Source organism: Acinonyx jubatus, chromosome E3 (genome assembly GCF_027475565.1).
Source record: "Acinonyx jubatus isolate Ajub_Pintada_27869175 chromosome E3, VMU_Ajub_asm_v1.0, whole genome shotgun sequence".
NCBI lineage: Eukaryota > Metazoa > Chordata > Mammalia > Carnivora > Felidae > Acinonyx > Acinonyx jubatus.
The window spans coordinates 12,358,923-12,376,605 of NC_069398.1; the positions used below are offsets into that span (position 1 = coordinate 12,358,923).

Below are 17,683 nucleotides of genomic sequence, written 5' to 3' on the forward strand. Positions count from 1 at the left end.
TCAGACGCTTAATTGACTGAGCCACCCAGGTGCCCCGGAAGCTTTTTATTTTTATGTACTCTCAATAGTTTATTCTTGCTTCTCTTTCCCTTGCCTCAGGAGACATATCTAGAAAGAAGTTGCTATGGCCAATGTCAGAGAAATTACTGTAATTGAGGCCCTTTGAATAATCCCATTATCACACATCCTTCTCTACACATCCCTTAGGGTTGTGACCATTAAGTTCCCCAGAAGGACTTCATCGTCACTTGAGATGTGCAAAAGCAGATCGCATCGATATTTTATTCCAGTGCAAAGGCCCCTATCCAGACAGCCTGGCAAACATGATAAACTTGTGGCTAAGCCATATGATTTCACTCCTATGTAGAATTTAAGAAACAAATGAACAAAGGAAAAAAAAATAACCAGAAAACAGATTCTTACCTACAGAGAACAAACTAATGGTTACCAGAGGGGAGGTGAGTAGGGGAATGGGTGAACTTGTGGATTCATTCTGTAGCATGAAGAAGAACTGTTAGGAGTTTGTGTAGGAAAACAAAGCAATAGAAAATGTTTTTCTTTGCTGTTGACTTATCTCATAGCCAGACTAGGAGTGGGAGTGGATTCGGATGGGGGAGGGGTCTTTGGCAGGACAAGAGCAACATAACTCTGCTAGTGAATTGGGGGAGCTAGGGAAAACTCACCTCAGTTTCCTCATCTGGAAGACGAGAAGGTTGGACTAGATAATTCCTAATGAACCTCTCAACACTGATACTTTAGTGACATCTGTAGATTTGTCCACCCAATACCCATTCCTCCCTCTTTATGCTAAGAGCCCCCTTCTCTTCTGTTAGCTCATGTGGTCAGGTGGACTAATTCCACTCTGGACTTCAATGGGGGCATGTGACCCAGGCCCGGATAATAGCAGCATCAGAATAGTGGGAGGATGTGTTTGTTTCAGGGACAGGCACATGGCACTGGACTGTGCCAGAGTATTCCATCTCATTTAGCTACAGTGTTAGGCACAGAAATGGGCACATCACCTAGATGGTCCTTCGAATTGTGGGATAATCTCCATTTCTGCTAGCGTTGCCGAAGAGGACAGCCAGGGGAAAAGTTACTCGGTAATGGAGCCAACACTGAAGAAAACAGAGCTGAGGGATGGAGAGAACAAGACTGGGTCCTATGGATACTTGGAGCCCTGGATACAGCTGTAGCTGTGAGCAGTTACCTGTGTACTTCTGAATTGTAAGAGCCAATATACTCCATTCCTCATTCATTCGTTCTTTCAATCATTCTGCCTAGGGTAGTTTGAGTTGTGGTCTCTACCACTTGTGACCAAAGCAGTCCTGACCAATATAGAAGCTCCATTGTTCCTTGAAATTTAAATAATGAGAAGCCAGAAACAAGTCTACATAAAGCATGATTCCATTTATATGAAATGTCCAGGAGAGGCAAGTCCGTAAAGATAGAAAGCAGATCAGTCGTTGGCAGAGACTGGGAAAAAGGGGAAAAGCGGAGTGACTGCTAATGTGCACCAGGTTTCATTTGGGGAGTGATGAAATGTTCTGGAATCAGACAGTGGACGGTTGCACCCTGTGAACATGCTAAAAACCATTGAATTGTATACTTTAAACTGGTGAATTTTATATTTTAAATTTTTATTTTAAATTTTGTACTAATTTAAATAATTTAAATAAATTTAATTATGGTCATTGGAACTCCCCCAGGGAGTGAATGGGAGCACCTGCTTTCCTCACTTCCTCTTCCATGGGGGACAGAAAGGACCACAGTGAGAACTGCAGACTTGGAAAATGCTTTATTTCAAGGAATTACAAAATGCAGTGAAATACGGGGGGCAACAGAGCATCACTATAATCTGGTGTAACAGAAGAAATGGCCACCTAATTTTGCTTTCCAACTACACACACAAATGGGGATCTCATTATTTAAGGTAAGACACGATAAGCTCAAAACTATAGCTCACTGTACCTCGGGTTCCCTCATTTGATCTAGAAATTGCAAGGGAGCTGGTAACAACATCCCTTGAGCTGTTGCATCTACCTCCACGCAAAGTTCCTTCGTTTCATTTGCCAGATGACCAGGAATCGTACACTAGTTTGGCTGCAACCAGGTCTTCCACCGCCATTCCTGGAAGGGGCAGAAATGTGGTTCACTTTTTGTCAGAACACCATTCCCAGGAACAGTCCAGGCCCTGTGACTGGCAGTTTCCTGACTCACTGTCTGTGCTGCTAACCATGCCCATTGGGGTAAAAACGTACTCATATCCAGAGGTGCGTTTAGGCTTGGAAGGTCTGCGAAGGACAGGGTGAAGCAGGGAAAAGATACTAAGCAAGAAATGCCCACCAAACACATTTTAAATGTCCTTCAAAGTTTAATTTAGTGTGCTGAAAACTTTCTGTGAACAGCCGGATGGTCAATATTTAGGCTTTGCAAGCCCTATGGTCTCTGTTGCAATCAACTCTGCCACTGTGGGGCAAAAGCAGTCATACATGATAGGTAAGCAAACGACCCTGGCCATGTTCCAGTAAAACTTTCTTTATGGACACTGAAGTTTGAATTTCATGTGATTTTCATCCATCACAAAATATTCTTCTTCTTTTTTGTTTTCTAGTCATCTGATTAGAAACTATTCCCAGCTTGAAGGCAGGACAGAAACAGGAGGTGGGCCGAGTATGGCCCACAGGCTATAGTTTGCAGACCCTTGGTCTAGTCCAAACCCTGCATCCTTCAGCAACCCCACTTATCTTATTGTTTTGGATATGAAGCTTAACCTCAAGTGGATATGTGTTTTTAAAGGACAGGTATGATTTTTACTAATTTTTGTAGTCACCACTACATCCAGTACGGAGTCTGATACATAATAGGTGTTTAATATGCACCTGCTAGATGGAAAGCTGTGCCAATAAACCAATCCCCAAAGCAAGAAAACAAAAATTGCTCAGAAGGGCACAGCAGATTTCTGCAGTATGGTCTGCTGAAGGGGTTGCTGACCTCTGATCTCTGAACTCTGAAATTTTCCATCACAACTGGATCAGTGTGATGTCTTTGAACCAAGCTCTGAGTAAAGTTTACACTGCTTTTTCCTGTCTCCCTGTGCATGAGAGATTTTGAAAATATATTTAAAAGGCAGCAAGGCACGGATACTGACCCATTGGCATGGATGCTAGGTGGCCAGAGTACTCTTAATGTTCTGCCAAGCATTAAAGCTTTGGGTTCTTGATCATAGGAAATAGGCAAGATCTTGGGAGAAGGGTGGAAGACATTCTTGGGGGCTCAGGGCAATAACTATTTATCAACCAGTTTGGGAGTATTTCAATATTTTAGGTGTATCAGCTGACTATCAGCTCTGTTATCATGTGCGTCCATTTCCTTAACTCCGAGTGGGGGGTAAAGTTGCTGCGCTGAGGGGCAAACTGGCCACTGGGAGCCCATCCTTTGTTGGGCTTCTGTCGGTAATGGGGCTCCCCATGGAAGTCCCTATCAAATCAGCAAGTAGGAGGGTAGGGAAGGAAGGACAAAAAGGGGTCTCAGGCTGTACTTCCTGGGTGGGTCTCTTCTGGTAGGTCTCCCTGCCATTTCCCTTAAGCTCCCTGTCTTAAAAACAATTTTTTTTTAACATTTGTTTACTTTTAAGAGATAGAGAGAGACAGAGCACAAGCAGGGAAGGGGCAGAGAGAGAGACACACATACGCACAGAATCTGAAGCAGGCTCCAGGTTCTGAGCTGTCAGCACAGAGCCTGACGCAGGGCTTGAACCCATGAACTGTGAGATCATGACCTGAGTCAAAGTCAGACGCTCAACTGACTGAGCCACCCAGGCGCCCCAAGCTCCCTGTCTTTAAACATCCTTACCCCCACCTCTGAAGGATACCTTCTTCTGACTTTCATTTAGATCTAAGTCCAAATGATTTGCTGCTGACACTTGCTGTATACAAATCATTTTACACACATACACATGTCACTTAATTCTCATAAACACTGAAGGGAACAGGTAGTGAAGATACTGTGGCTCAGATGGAGTGAGGTCACTTGCCCAAGGACGCATATCCAGGGAATGGCAGAGAAGGGAATCCCACCCAGAACCACCCAGTTCCAGAGTTCATGGGCTTACTACCTACTGTGCTAACACACATAAATAATTGACTCAAATGACAGATTTCATGACTCAAATACAGAGTCCAGTGACTCATTCCCCTTTGCACCAATGGGCAAGCCTGCCCTTGTGCTCTGGCTGGAGTGTGCCCTGGGAGCAACAGTCCTTACCTAAAGACTTGAACACCGTGGTCTTGTCGCAGTGCGCTGGCTTGACTCCCCTCACCACTTCTCCCAGCTCAGCAAAGATCTCAGCCTGTGAAATGAACACACACTGACCCGGGGGCCATGGAGCCAGTGTCTGCTCTGGTCAGGTTCTGAAGCAGGGGCAGGGAGAGCACCCAGAACTGGATGAGGTTCTTGACAAAAAGACCATTTGTAAACTGGCTCCCCCCATTAAAAAAAGGATATATATAATATATATATGTGTTACATATGTATATATATATAATATAATTATAATTATTACATATAACACACATATATATAACATATGTAATATGTTATGTGTTATATATAATATTATAATTATATATAACATGTATTATATATAACATATAATATAATAATTATAATTATTGTATAATATATAATCATAATATAATTATACACACACACATATATATTTATATATTTTTTTTGCATAATATCTGCCTTTGTGATATACCATGAATGCAGAGATACAAGTTTATAGCCAGGAGAATGTCCAGCCAAGACAGTCTGTCAGTGAGGAAATAAGCATATTCTTATCTTAACGCTCATTTTGGCAGCCCTCTTCTTGCTCCTATGTTCTGATTACAGAAGAATAAGGCCAGAACGTGGCCAACCCCAGTCTTACTTTGTTGGCCACATTGGGAAGGTTGCCAGCCACTTATCTCCCAATCTTACTGCTTCATAGGACAGCTCAGTCCGATGGGAAAAATCCGTCAAGCTGCTCTCCAGGCAAAGGGGACAGGAAAACACATGTCATTAACATAATGGCCACATTATTCCAGAAGGGAATTAGAAAGGGTTGAGAGATGTTTAGGGGCTGTCACCCACAAAGAGGTAGGAGTGACTGAGGTCTGGAACAGTCCAAACGGCAGGGAAGGTTAATGAAACCCTGGCATCCAGGTGAGGCCAGCTGGACAGCAGCCCACCAGGAGGAGAGGCTCACCCCTGACAGGAGGACATCTCCAGACTCTTTCAGGGCAGCCTCTTGGGAATCCACATACAGCACAGCCTGTTTCATCAGCTCGTCATCCAGCTCTCTCCAGTCGGGTCTGCTCGCTCCAATGGCTAAGAGACAGCAAAACGGACCCTGAACCCAGAAATAGAGGCAAGGGACACTACACGTGCCAAAAAGTGGAGGAGGGGTGGGGAAAAGGAGGTGACACAGAACACAGGGGAACACTCAGATTTGGGATGCCTCATTTCCCAATGCCAGCCCCCCCAATCAGCAAGACTGAACACTCATCAATAAGAATAATGCCTGTCTTTTTTTTTTTTTTTTTTTTTTTTGCATTTCATACCAAGATCTTTCTAAGAGATTTTGAGGCAACTTAGCATTCATTTATTGGCTGCCTGCTATCTGTGGGATGTTTCGCACATTTTATTTATAATCCTCACAAGTACGCTTCATGTCTGATTTCCATTTACAAGGTGCACAAAAGAGGCTCAAAGAACCGAAGGTGTTGGCCATGGTTGTGTATCTAAGACATGCTCCTGGGCCCTTTGATGCCTTTTCTGTTTGTTTATTGGGGGCAGTGACCTCTTTATAAAATTCTGGGAACAGAGACATCACTTACAGCTTATTCACACCCTACACTCCTCCATCTTCTATCAATCCGCTTGGTTCTGAATCCTTCCCACTCCTCACCCCCAACCATTTCTCTCTTCACTCATGACAAAGGAGCCCAGTGCCAGGCTCACGGAGAAGCCCCAGTAGAGAGGAAACTGGCTCCATCCTGGCACCGAGATATCACATCCTTTGCAGTGAGCCCAGCAGCATAATGATGAATCCAAGGAATCATGCCTCCTGGCACCGGCACGTAGGATAACACAGAGGCTGCCACCAAAAGTCCACAAGGCCAGGCAGGTAAGGAACATGAGCAAAGCTGGTCAGAGGGGCTGGATTGGAAATGGTGGAGCCCTTGGTACACAGAAGAAAGCTGGCCCTTGTAAAGAGGGCAGGCACCATTCATCTCCAGCTAATTGTGGCCATGAGAATGCAGGGCCGCTGTTAGATATTCTCCCCTTCTTCCTTTTATTATTTTTTTTAAAGAGAAGCAGGAAATCTATTTGCATGTGTTATTTCTTGATTTTTAGAGCACACTATGGTCCAAACAAAACACATCTGCTGGCTGGATCCAGCCCACGGCCAGCTAGTCTTTGGAAACCGTTATAAAGCCTTGCACCCACATAAGGTGGCATTTATGTGCCTTCCCACATTGTGTCCAGTTTTCTCTACTTGTTCCCTCTCCTGCTGTTGTCCCCTACTCTAATTTTCAACGAGATTGGTGTAAAAATGTCCTTCTCGAAGGGCATTTGTGTGGGGAGTTCTGTAGAACAAAAGCACTAACTAAATGAAGCTCGTAAATAAATCATAAGCTGGTGGGAAAAACCCTAGCTTCTCAAGCCACCTCTTCTCATTGCACTTGCATCCCCTCTCCCCAACCCTCTCCTGCCCCAGTTCTTCTGAGAAGGGGGAGTTTTCAAAGGGTCCTGTGAGGCCACTGGGGCAGATGGAGGTGGGCCAGGCAGTGAAGGGAGGGGTCTCACTCAGTCTGGGCCCTGGCCTTGCTCCAGTGGAGCAAGAATGGGTGAGGGTCAGACCCCAGCTGGGGCAGCGGGGAGAGGGTGCAGGGCGGGGGTGAAATTAGGCCTATCTCTTAGCCAAGCTGTAAAGTAAGTAAAATCTGTTGTTGGTGTCTCCCTGTCAACCACACTTGTAACATACTTTTCTGAAATATATTTGATGCCTCTGTAAACACCTAAGCCAATTTTGTCTTTGGGCTAGGGAAATAGAAGGGATGCCTGGACTCAAGATTTAGGCAGCACTTCCTGGAGAGTCACAGTGTGAGAGAGATTCTCTGTTGTTGGCTTTGAGGATGAAACAGACATACAAGGAACGTGGACAGCCTCCAGGAGCTGAGAACAGCCCCCAGGAAACCAGTATTCCTCTCTTAACAATGTGAAGCATCTGCACAACCACCTAGCCCTGGAAGAGGGCTCTGAGCTCTAGATGAGACCGCAGCTCAGACAACACCTTGATTTCCTCCTTGTGTGAGCAGAGGCCCCAGCTAACCCATGCCCAGACCCCAAAACCACAGAAACTGCAAGATAATACATACGTACTGCTTTAAGCTGAAAAAGAAAAAAATCAAGTCGGTCTGGCTGAACATTCAGCTCTTGTCCATTTTACCAAGAACTGGTTTCTCTTGATTTCCCGAGTCCTTCCAGAAATGGTCTTACTGTCACAAAGCCAGAACTGACCCATCTCTTGCCTGCCTACCCTCTGGACTCACATCATAACACCAGTCCCACACAAGCTGAGACCTTCACTTCGCATTGGCCCATTCCTCAGACAAGCCACACACTGGTTTCCTTCACAGAACTTCCCCTTACCTGGAACCATCTAGTCCATCTACTTGCTTAGCTGTTTGTTGTCGATTTCCTTTCACCTGAATGTAAGCATCAGGAAAGCAAATGTCCCCGAGTGCTGGCTTATTTTGGCCTCCCCAGCATCTAGAATAGTGCCTGTCACATGGTAGGGATTCAGGACACATTTGTGATTGGATGCGCAACCATGACACTGGGCTTCTGCCTGTTCTCTGCCAATGTGTACAGAATTCTTAGCTTCTGAGTTCACACCAGGTGGTTGTCACCAGAACAGAGGGCACTGAAAACGTGTTTAAACCCCTAGTATTTGCCCTCCTTGCTCACCAGATTCCAGTCTTCTTTTTGGAAGATAATAGAGAGTAGTAAAATTGAAGAGCTTGTGCTCTGATGGTAGATTGCTTCAGTTCAGATCCCAGCTCTACCACTAAGAACCTCTGACTTTGGGCAAGTCACTTAATCTCTCTATGCCTTGGTTTACCCACCTATAAAATGAAGGTAATGATAAGAACATCTCCTACCTCATCAGGTTGTTGTAAGGATTGAATGATGTAATACAAATAAAGAATTTAGAACAGCACCTGCAACAGTAAATATTCGACAGAGACCAGCTCTTGCTATAACCTCCAGAGTCATTTGAGAATCCTCAGAAGCCCCAGGAACTCTTATGGTTGGAGTCCCACCCATCCTATCACACATATTAAATAGCATCCACATGTCATATTAAATGTCTTTTGTGCTATAATTTAAAAAAAAAACTTTTTCAGGGGGTAATTCTAAGTATTTTTAAGAAAGAAGGAATCATTTGACTTTTGTAATTTAAATTCCATTACATTTAAGAACTTAGCTGTGACTGATCACTTGCCAAAATGTTACATTTTATAGAACTTAAATGTATAAGCTTCTGGTTCAGGATTTTTGTTTCAAAGTTTGGAGTGAATATTGTTTTTCAGGGATCACATGTTCCTGAGGGCCTTAAAAAGCTTGGTCGTTTGCATGAGGAAAATAGCTCTGCAGATGCAGCCGCTTAGTTCAGCCCAGGGACAACAATGGCCACCATCTACCCATGGCTCCGGGAGCCACTCTGCTTACCATTGATGTGAGCCCCCGGCTTCACCCATTCACCAAACAAAATGGGCTCTGTTGCCATGGTGACTGTGATGATCACATCTGCACCTGTCACCGCCTCCTGGACCGACGAACAGACCTGTACCTCTCCTTGAACTGTGTCTGCAAACTTCTCTGCATGTTCTTTGGTGCGGTTCCATATCCTCACCTTCATTGGGGGTAACAAGAGGGACATTGGTGCCATGATTGTTTGTCTGTTTACGTTTTATTATGTTTCATTGGTGCCAGGGGAAAGTTGAGCCACTCTGGGGTAAGGGGATTTACATCATCCCCTATGGGTGTGCCTGGGTGGCTCTGTTGGTTAAGCGTCCAACTCTTGATTTCGGCTCAGGTCATGATCTCACGGTTCGTGGGACCGAGTCCACATCAGGCTCCGTGCCGACAGTGTGGGGCCTGCTTGGGATTCTCTGTCTCCCTCTTTCTCTCTGCCCCTCCCCTGTTAGCACGCAGGCACGCAGGCGTTCTCTCTTTCTCTTTCATGAACAAATAAACAAACATTAAAAAAAACAAGAATGGTCTAGATCAGACTCTTGACCTAACTATTTCAGAATTGCCCATGTTTCAGTGAAGGAGTATAGATAAAGGTCATGATCGCTCCCTCTCCTCTTCTCCCCTAGCCTTCCCTGGACTTACCTCTTTGAAGGAGAACTGTTCTGTGAAGACCTCGTAGTGGCTATAGGCCTGGACCCCAGCCCCAAGGATGCACAACACTTCACTGCTGGGTGGTTTCAAAAACTATTTGAGAGAAACCAGGTGGCAAAGGTCAAGGGAGACAGAGCAGCCAGGTGAAGAACAAACACAGTCTGAGTATCAGGTGTCTTTGGCCCTATCTTTAGCTCCCTCACTATCTCTTGGGCAATGAAGGAGATGATATTTCGTGTTTCAGTTTCTCCTCTGCAGAGCGTGGAGGGGAGGAAGGAGCCTTCAGGGAGCCCCTAATATATGCCAATGCTTTACCCTCATGGTCTCATTTAGTCCAGGCAATCACCCTGTGAGCAAGGCACTCCTATTTTTATCCTCCTCTTCTAGATGAAGAAATTGGGGTCCAGAGAGGTTAAGTAACTTGCAGGGTCCTACAACTATTAAATGGCACAGTGGGGCTCCAAAAACCACACCCTTCATTCTCCAAAGACCACATTCTTTCTCCTGTGCCACCCCATCTTGGGGACATGATAGGCCACACCCACTTCTCAGAGCCCTGAGTTACTTCTAAGAGCTACCTGGAATCCATGGGCCCTTCCTTGCAACTCAAGGCTCTCCGTTATATTTTCGAAGCCCACTGCTGATCCTTTCTCAGCCTCCATCTTCCTTTAAAGAGGAGTGTAGACCTGGCATTTGTGGCACCTGCTAAGGATGTACATGTGTCTGTGTTTGGGAGTGGGGTTCTATGATCAACTCATATCAAGTATCATCTCTAAGGTGAAATCTTCCTGACCCCCCTGATAGAAGTCATCCCTTCACAGCACTTATTTCTTTACAGATTTATTTTCTTGTACTGATCTGTAAGCCCATGAGGGCAGAGACAGTCTCATGTGCACAGATTTGGCACAAATCTCCTATTATGTGTAGGAAGTAAAGCAGGGTTCCTGAACCTCAGCATGACTGACATTTGGGCTGGAAATTCTTTGTCAGCAGAAACGGGTGCATGGGCTCTCCTGTGTATTACAGGATGTTTAGCAGCATCGCTGGCCTCTATGCATTTGATACTTGTAGCATCTCCTACTTCCCCTAGTTGTGACAAAACCAAAAATGTCTCCAGATATTGCTAAATGTCCCTGGGACAGGTGGCAAAAATCATTTGGGGTTGAGACCTACTGGCACACCATCCATATTAAATAAGAGCCTCTTGTGGGGTGCCTGGGTGTCTCAGTCAGTTGAGCATTCGACTCTTGATCTCAGTTCAGGTCTTGATCTCAGGGTTGTGAGTTCAAGCCCCACACTGGGCTCCATGCTAGACATGAAGCCTACTTAAAAAAAAAGAGAGAGAGAGAGAGAGAGGAAGGGAGGGGGAGAGAGAGAGAGAGAGAGAGAGAGAGAGAGAGAGAGAGAAAGAAAGAACCTCTTCTGCCTTTTCTGTATTTCACTCAGTAAAATTTGAGTCTGTTCTTTCTTCAATATTAATTATTGAATTTCTGGAATGTAATCCTAAAAGCGAAAGTCTCTTTAATTATTAATTACTAGCAAAAAGGAGTCACAGAAATAGTAGCAGATGTTCATCTCTCCTGTAGCTACAGAAGGAGAGATTCCATTTTGTGCCATAAAATATAGTTCAATGTATCTGACTTGGGAAGTTTTCAAAATTACAATATCAACAAAACAAGCAATGTTATGCTCTTATCCAACAAGGAGAATTAGGTGATTTTTCCTTTACTAAATCAATTTTTTTCCTGTTCTTAGTTAATATGAATCTATTCTTTGAAGTACACTTGGGCTTTAGAAATCATTGCAGTGTCCTGTAAAACAAACCTTCAACTTGTGAAACTAAATCTCTAATTCTGATTGATTGTCTTACCTGATAATTTGTTGCCTTGGTAATAATGTTACAATAGACATCTCTTTTCCTAAATAGCATAACATTTATAAGATGTATTAAATCATAGCAGGATTAGTGGTACTTCATTCTTTTTCCCATAGCATGCAAATAATTAAAAACATGTATATGAATCTGATAGGTTTCTTACTTAAAGAGCTTGGAAGTGTGTGTGTCATCTGCATTTGCTAATGAACAGCACTAGATGTAGCCCTGCCATCTCCCCAGCCCCCTCTCAGGCCATGTTCCTCTGCAATTCCTGTCCTTCAGCCACACCGGCTTCTTTGCAAATTCCCAAGCACGTGTGCTACCATCAACCACAGGGCCTTTGCACAGGTTCTTTCCTATGCATGAAATATTTTTCTCTCTGTCCTTCACAAGTAATTCCTCCTATCCTTCATATCTCTCCTCAGATATCCCTTCCACCAGAAGAGCCTTTCCAAATCCCATAGACCTCCCATTACACACTCTCATTGCACTTCACCTCTTGCACTCGATGTATTTGTCTAGGTAATAGTTTCACAGGTATTGGTGTGATCTTTGGGTTAATATCTGTTTCCCCAAATAGACTCTTGTGTTCCATGATGGCAGGTACTGTATCTGGTTTTACTTACCATTCTATGCCCCAGACTGAGCACTGGGCCTGGCCTCTAGTGGGAACTCAATTATTTGCCGAATAAATGCATGCCAGGGATAAACTCTGATATGTACTGTCACCTTGAAAAAGCATGTCAGAATCCACAACTCAGGGTATGTGCAATCCAAATGCAAAGAAGTTGCAGTGACTGACAAACCCGAGAACCTCTTATACTTCTCATCCTCCTCCCCAAAGCCCTAAATGAATGAGAAGTGATGGAAAAGAAAACACTCTCTCTTCCAGGGCAAAAAGTGTAATAGACCTTTAGTTCCTTATTGAAATAACCCATCTGCACCCCTGGGCATAAAGCTACGAAGTTGCAGCCTAAACTCTGAAGCATCAGCTCAATGATTCTCAACTCTTATGGGAGTGCAGATTTTTATCAATGCAAAAAAAAAAAAAAAAAAAAAAGCATGGTGTAACTGGGAGCTGGGTCTATGAGATTTTGGTTTTCAAACCTGGTTGATCATCAGAAGTAACCAGAGACTATTAAAAAAAAAAAAAAAAAACAACACAACCACCATTTTCTTGGGCCCCACCCTTAGTGATTTCAAATCTGTGTTTTGGGGATCTGAATTTTTAAAGACATTCCCCAGGTGATGGCTGCTGCATAGCTTGAGTTGGAAACCACAGACCTGGGCCATGAAGACCAGGCAGTCTCAGAGGATCCCATAGCTACGTGGCTTATATGACTTCAGGAAGTCCTAGTCTCCATCTCTAGGACGAAATGAGGCCAATAATACTTGTTCTCCCTCCCTCACAGAAACCGAAAGATACATCAAGACAATGGGTTGGAAGTTCTTCTGAAAAAGACCAGAGTCCTTTACAAATAAATGAAAGGCAGTAATTGTACCAGTGAGTATATATATCTCAAGGAGTCCCTTGACTATTTCAGTCTGAGTTGGGTCTGGATATGCTTCAAAAAACCATTTCATCCAGGTGTGTGATCTGCCCCCTTCCTACACAATTCTCAGGTTAATTTTTACATTCTTCCCTCCCCATCTTGTGTTAGAAGACCTTAACACGCTCACAATCTGAACACCTGGTCTCTGCTGCTCCCCAGACCCCATACCTCTTTATGCTCATTCCTCATAAACTCCTAAACCAGCTCAGCAAACCGTATACATTCCCATCTCACGTGAAAGACACCCAGCTTTCCAAGCCTCTTCTCCGTAACGCTAACCTCTAAAGATACTGCTTTTTTTGTAGGATGTCCTGACAGTGCTCAGGAACATCATCGCCCCCTTCACTTGCTTTCCCTTTCGCCTGAAGAGTGCCCCTTCCCCCACTTACTTCCCTCAGTTTTTACTCAAATGTCACCTTCTTGGTGAATGAGATCTTCCATGGGTAATTCGGAAGGTCACCCCTCCCCAGTATTCTCGATTCTGCTTTATTTTCAAGCAGCACACTATCTGTTTTTTGTCAGTAGTGGGTTTTTTTTAAAAGCAAATCCTAGCATGTTATTAACTCAAAAGGAGTTTGTTGTTGGTTAATTATTTTCTTAGCAAACCAAACTGTGTACTTCACTTTTCATCTTGTGTATTTTCTTAAACCCCCATGTGCCACTCTCTGTTTTGTTCACTGCCATATCCCTGATGTTTAGAACAGTGCCCAACATATAGTAGGATCTCAGGCGGTACTAGCTGAATGAATACGTGAGTGCACTTGGATCTCTTCATCTCCCCCTCTGCTTCTTGTGCAGGATTGGCTTTGGCCTATGCAGCAACTACCCTGATTTACCAGGAGCAGTGTAGTACGGGGGCAGGGGGCAACAAAGCAGTCCTGGGGGTCATAGGAGTCAAATTTTAAATTCTTGCTCTGCTTCTCAGTAGCTGTGTGATCTTGGGCAACTCACATAACCTCTCTGAGCCACATTTCCTAAATGTGGCAAATGGAGATCATCCTATCTCCTTTGCAAGGTTGATGTGAAGATAAGGAATAAGGTATGTAGGGTCCCCGGAATCTAGTGGTGCTCATTAAGTGGTATTTAATAGTTTCATGAGTCCCTGTGCTCATCTGACATCCCATTTTTGGCTTATGGAGTTCCAGTTATGTCCAAAGGAATACCGAAGTAAGTCTCTCACTTCTCCCTTAGGCTTTCAAGCTTGAGGCACCCAACCCAGCTCTCCAGCAAACCCCAACAACACAGGCTGGCACTAATCTTACCTTAGTGGCGATGGCAGATACTGCAGCTGTTCTTTTTGCGGTGATGACATTTCCATCCATGACCTTGGTGGAAAGGAGAGGCAGTGAGCGAGGGGCAACCCTAGCCACGACTTAAGCAGAAAGAAACAGCTCAAAAAGAGCAGCGTCAGGAAGTATCACAGTATCCTACAAAGAGCACAGGCTTGCTGTCAGATCTGGAGCTAATTTTTCCGCTTATGAGAAATGCACCTTTGAAGAAATATCTTAATCTCTAAGTACCATTTGGCTCACCTGTAAAAACAAAGACAATGCCAACCATTCAGAAGACTTTGGTGAGGATTAAAGCACTCACATAAATGTAAATATCTAGCACACGATGAGCCTTCAAGAATTGCCCATTTTATTTTCTTTCCCTGGGTCTCTCAAAACACCAGATGAAGGAACAATTTGAGGAATTAGAGTAAGTCATATGATATCTGTGCAAGGGCCATGAAATTCTACCTCTTAACTGAAATTCTACCTGGCTCTTAACTCTTACCACACATGTGGGGAGCTTTGTGAAGATACAGATGCCCAGGGAATCTCTCTAAGGGAGGCATCCAGACACCCTTGTTTTCAAAAGCTCCCCAGGGGATTCTGAATTATGTCTGGCTAAAAATAACCACCATCCTTTGTGTTATTCTCCTGTTTTTAAGTTATTCATCTTAGTTGCTCCCCAGGTAGTATCAGTATTCTCATTTTATAGACAAGGAAGTGAATCACTTACTACTGAGCAGATTCAGGAAGGATCTAAGGTCTTGTCATTTAGTTTAAAAGCCTGAGCCGGTCCCACTTTCTGGGGGAACCACCATTGGCAGTGGTATGAATGTCATCTCCTCAGAATGAGTATAGGTTGGGTAGGGCTACACAGTCTCCCCAGAGGAGTGATATACAGCCAGGTTCCTTGGGGAGCCAGAAATTCAGGAGAGAGGATTTAAAGATCCAGAAGTATGGGTGGAATGAAGGAGACTGACCCAGCTAACAACTCAACTGCCTGGTCTCAGAGCCAGCTTGGAGGGCACAGAACACATGGGTTCAGAGTACAAGTTCGTACAAACTCCATCATCAGGCAGGCCTAGCAATGATTCCTGGGCCTTTGGCTAAGCAGCTGTGTGACCTCCAGCAAAGTGGCTCCACTACTCTGAGGTTCAGAGTCCTCAACAGAAATTGGGAGTGGGTGTGAAAGAAAAACTCCCACAGAGGAATGTTGCCACAATTGAATGAGATCAAATTCTCTTCTCTGGCACATGGTAAGTGCTCAGTAAGTGGCAGTTAGAAAGGCAGTAGACACAGTCTCCAGAGAGTATAGACCCTGGACTTACACTGAGTAGGTCTGCAGTCCAGCCATGCCACTTATTTAGTTAGGTAAACCTGGGTAAGTTGGGCATAGTTGCTCTGTGACTCAGCTTCCTCATCTGCAAAAGGGGGCTAATGATATTACTTACCTCACACAGTGCTTCTAGGTATTAGGAGAGTTAATACAAGTCGAGTCCTCCATGCCTGATACATACAAAGTGCTCAATGAATGAACTACTGCTGTATTTTGGTACTACCATGAACCGTTAAAACCAGTGACTGTGTATCTCTCAGAAAAGCCTCCCAGGGATTATAGGACACTCCTTTTCTTCCACTAGAGAAGTCACTAAATAAATGTTTCCTTGGCTACTGAGTTTGATGAGCTGTATATTGGAGTAACTGGGACAGGGCAAGAGCATCTACAAGAATGATGAGATTATTACTTCCACACTGTCACACACTTCAAGTAGCAGGTGCACTCTGGTGCTGGATTGTGCATCCTCAGGAAGTCCTGGAAACAGATACACAGTCACAGACACCCTTCATTGTTGCTGGTATCCAGAGACATCATGTTCAGAGAGGGGCACGTGTGGTCCCCATCAAATCTCCACCCAGCTCTCTCAGAGAACTAATTTCCAGGCTAGCTCTGGGCCCAGGGGCCCCCACTTCATCCCAGGCAGGGAGTTGCTCACCGCCAGAAGGGAGCCATTGCTGGGCTCAAAGAGCAGCACAGTGGCCTGGTGGGAGGGCACCATGGAGATGGTGCTGTGGCCCTCGTAGAAGGTGACCAACTTGGTGGTCAGGGCGTCTTCTGCAGCACTGTAGGCAGGCATGACCCCCAGGAAGCTGCAAGGAGAGAGGGATAACTTCAACCCCTTCCAAGCAATGCTGGGGTGCCCTAGCAAGTCCCAGTGTACGTTCCTTTCTCTTTCCTCTGTCACTGCCCTACTGTCCCTCCTTCCCCCCATTTCCGCTGTCCTTCCTTTAGGCAGTATGCGGAGTATAAGAGTCGGCCTCTGGATGAGAAAAACTATCCTAGTTCTGCTACTAACTACCTGTGTAACCTTGGGTAAGTTAACCTAAGTCTCAGTTTTCCCCATCAGTAAAATGCTTGCATCAATACCTACCTATATGGAGAATGTGTTGAATTAAACAAGATCACGCCTGTAAAGCGCCCACTTGGTACTGTGGTTAGCGCAAATATTAGGTGGCAACTGTTACTAGCAATGATTTAGACGAGCCCTCTATTCCTTTCTCCCGCTGCTTGCCTTCGCGTGCCTTCCCTTCCCAGTTTCCAGTTTCTCCAGCACCTGGCCCCCGCCTTTCTCACTCACCCCCTGTGCTTGGCCACCGGCACCACGGTGCGCACCGGCTGCATGACGCCTCCGTCGGGGCCGCTGGAGAAGTTGGCCAGAGCCGCCTCCAAAGGCGGGATGAGGAGGCTGGAGCTGCGGAGGTGCTCCAGCACCTCGGCGGCGCTCAGGAACGCCGGCGCCCGGCTCATCTCGCCGCGGGCCTTCGATTTCAGCTGGGGCACAGCGCACGGTGTTCCCGAGGCTGCTCCCTAAATGAAAGCTGGGCGCCGCGGTGCCGCCTACTGGTCACCGCCTAGCTGGGGGGCGGGGCAACGCTGGTCTCCGCCCTCCGCCTGTCTCCCACGCCTCCCCCCACCCCCAACCCAGGGCCGAGCTGGGTCCCCTCCAGTAACGAATTCTCCAGGATCGCAGTTGAGGCAGTGGGTGGGCTGGGAGTTCAGAATTCTTGGGTCCACTTCCACAATTCCTATAATTAGCTGTAGTCATTGCAAAGGGCTTAGTCGTGCCCACCCTCGTTCTTCCCCACCTGTCGTCCTCTCCCGGAAAGAGGAGAGAGGGGAGATAGGGGTCAAACGGTGGCAGGGCTCCTTTTTTTTCTTAAATTGTTACCTGCTGCTAGGAGATCTTAGATGAAACAAGATAGTTATTTAAAAAACGTTTTCTTTTCAATTCTGCCCCTTTCTGGAGTCTCTTATCCCAACCTCCCTCCCACTCTCACTCCCACCTCCAGATCCCACACTGCTGATTGTTTTAAGTGCAGAATTTTCTTCTAGGTTAACTAACTCACTTAACCTTCACCTTTTAAAAAGGTGGAAGTTCCCAGGACAAGATATAATGGCCTCAGTGAGTGACACATAGAGCCAAAATGCCTAAGAATGCACCTTTTCTTCAAGGAGCTTA

At 45.2% G+C, this 17,683-nt stretch overlaps 1 protein-coding gene and 1 long non-coding RNA gene across 2 annotated transcripts; one reads left to right on the forward strand and one right to left on the reverse strand.

Moving 5' to 3' along the window:
• Window positions 1-1,783: 1,783 nt before the first annotated feature.
• Window positions 1,784-17,063, reverse strand: CRYM (crystallin mu). The gene is made up of 8 exons (XM_015067142.3): window positions 16,802-17,063; window positions 16,160-16,313; window positions 14,154-14,216; window positions 9,454-9,555; window positions 8,785-8,968; window positions 5,252-5,373; window positions 4,267-4,351; window positions 1,784-2,130 (listed from the first exon to the last, which is right to left on the reverse strand). Exons 1-8 carry the CDS (start codon window positions 16,969-16,971, stop codon window positions 2,066-2,068), a joined length of 945 nt encoding a protein of 314 aa, XP_014922628.1. The 5' UTR covers window positions 16,972-17,063; the 3' UTR covers window positions 1,784-2,065.
• On the forward strand, window positions 4,641-17,377 carry LOC128313714 (uncharacterized). The gene is made up of 2 exons (XR_008294771.1): window positions 4,641-6,172; window positions 8,646-17,377. It is a non-coding gene; the product is annotated as an uncharacterized LOC128313714 (long non-coding RNA).
• Window positions 17,378-17,683: the final 306 nt, after the last annotated feature.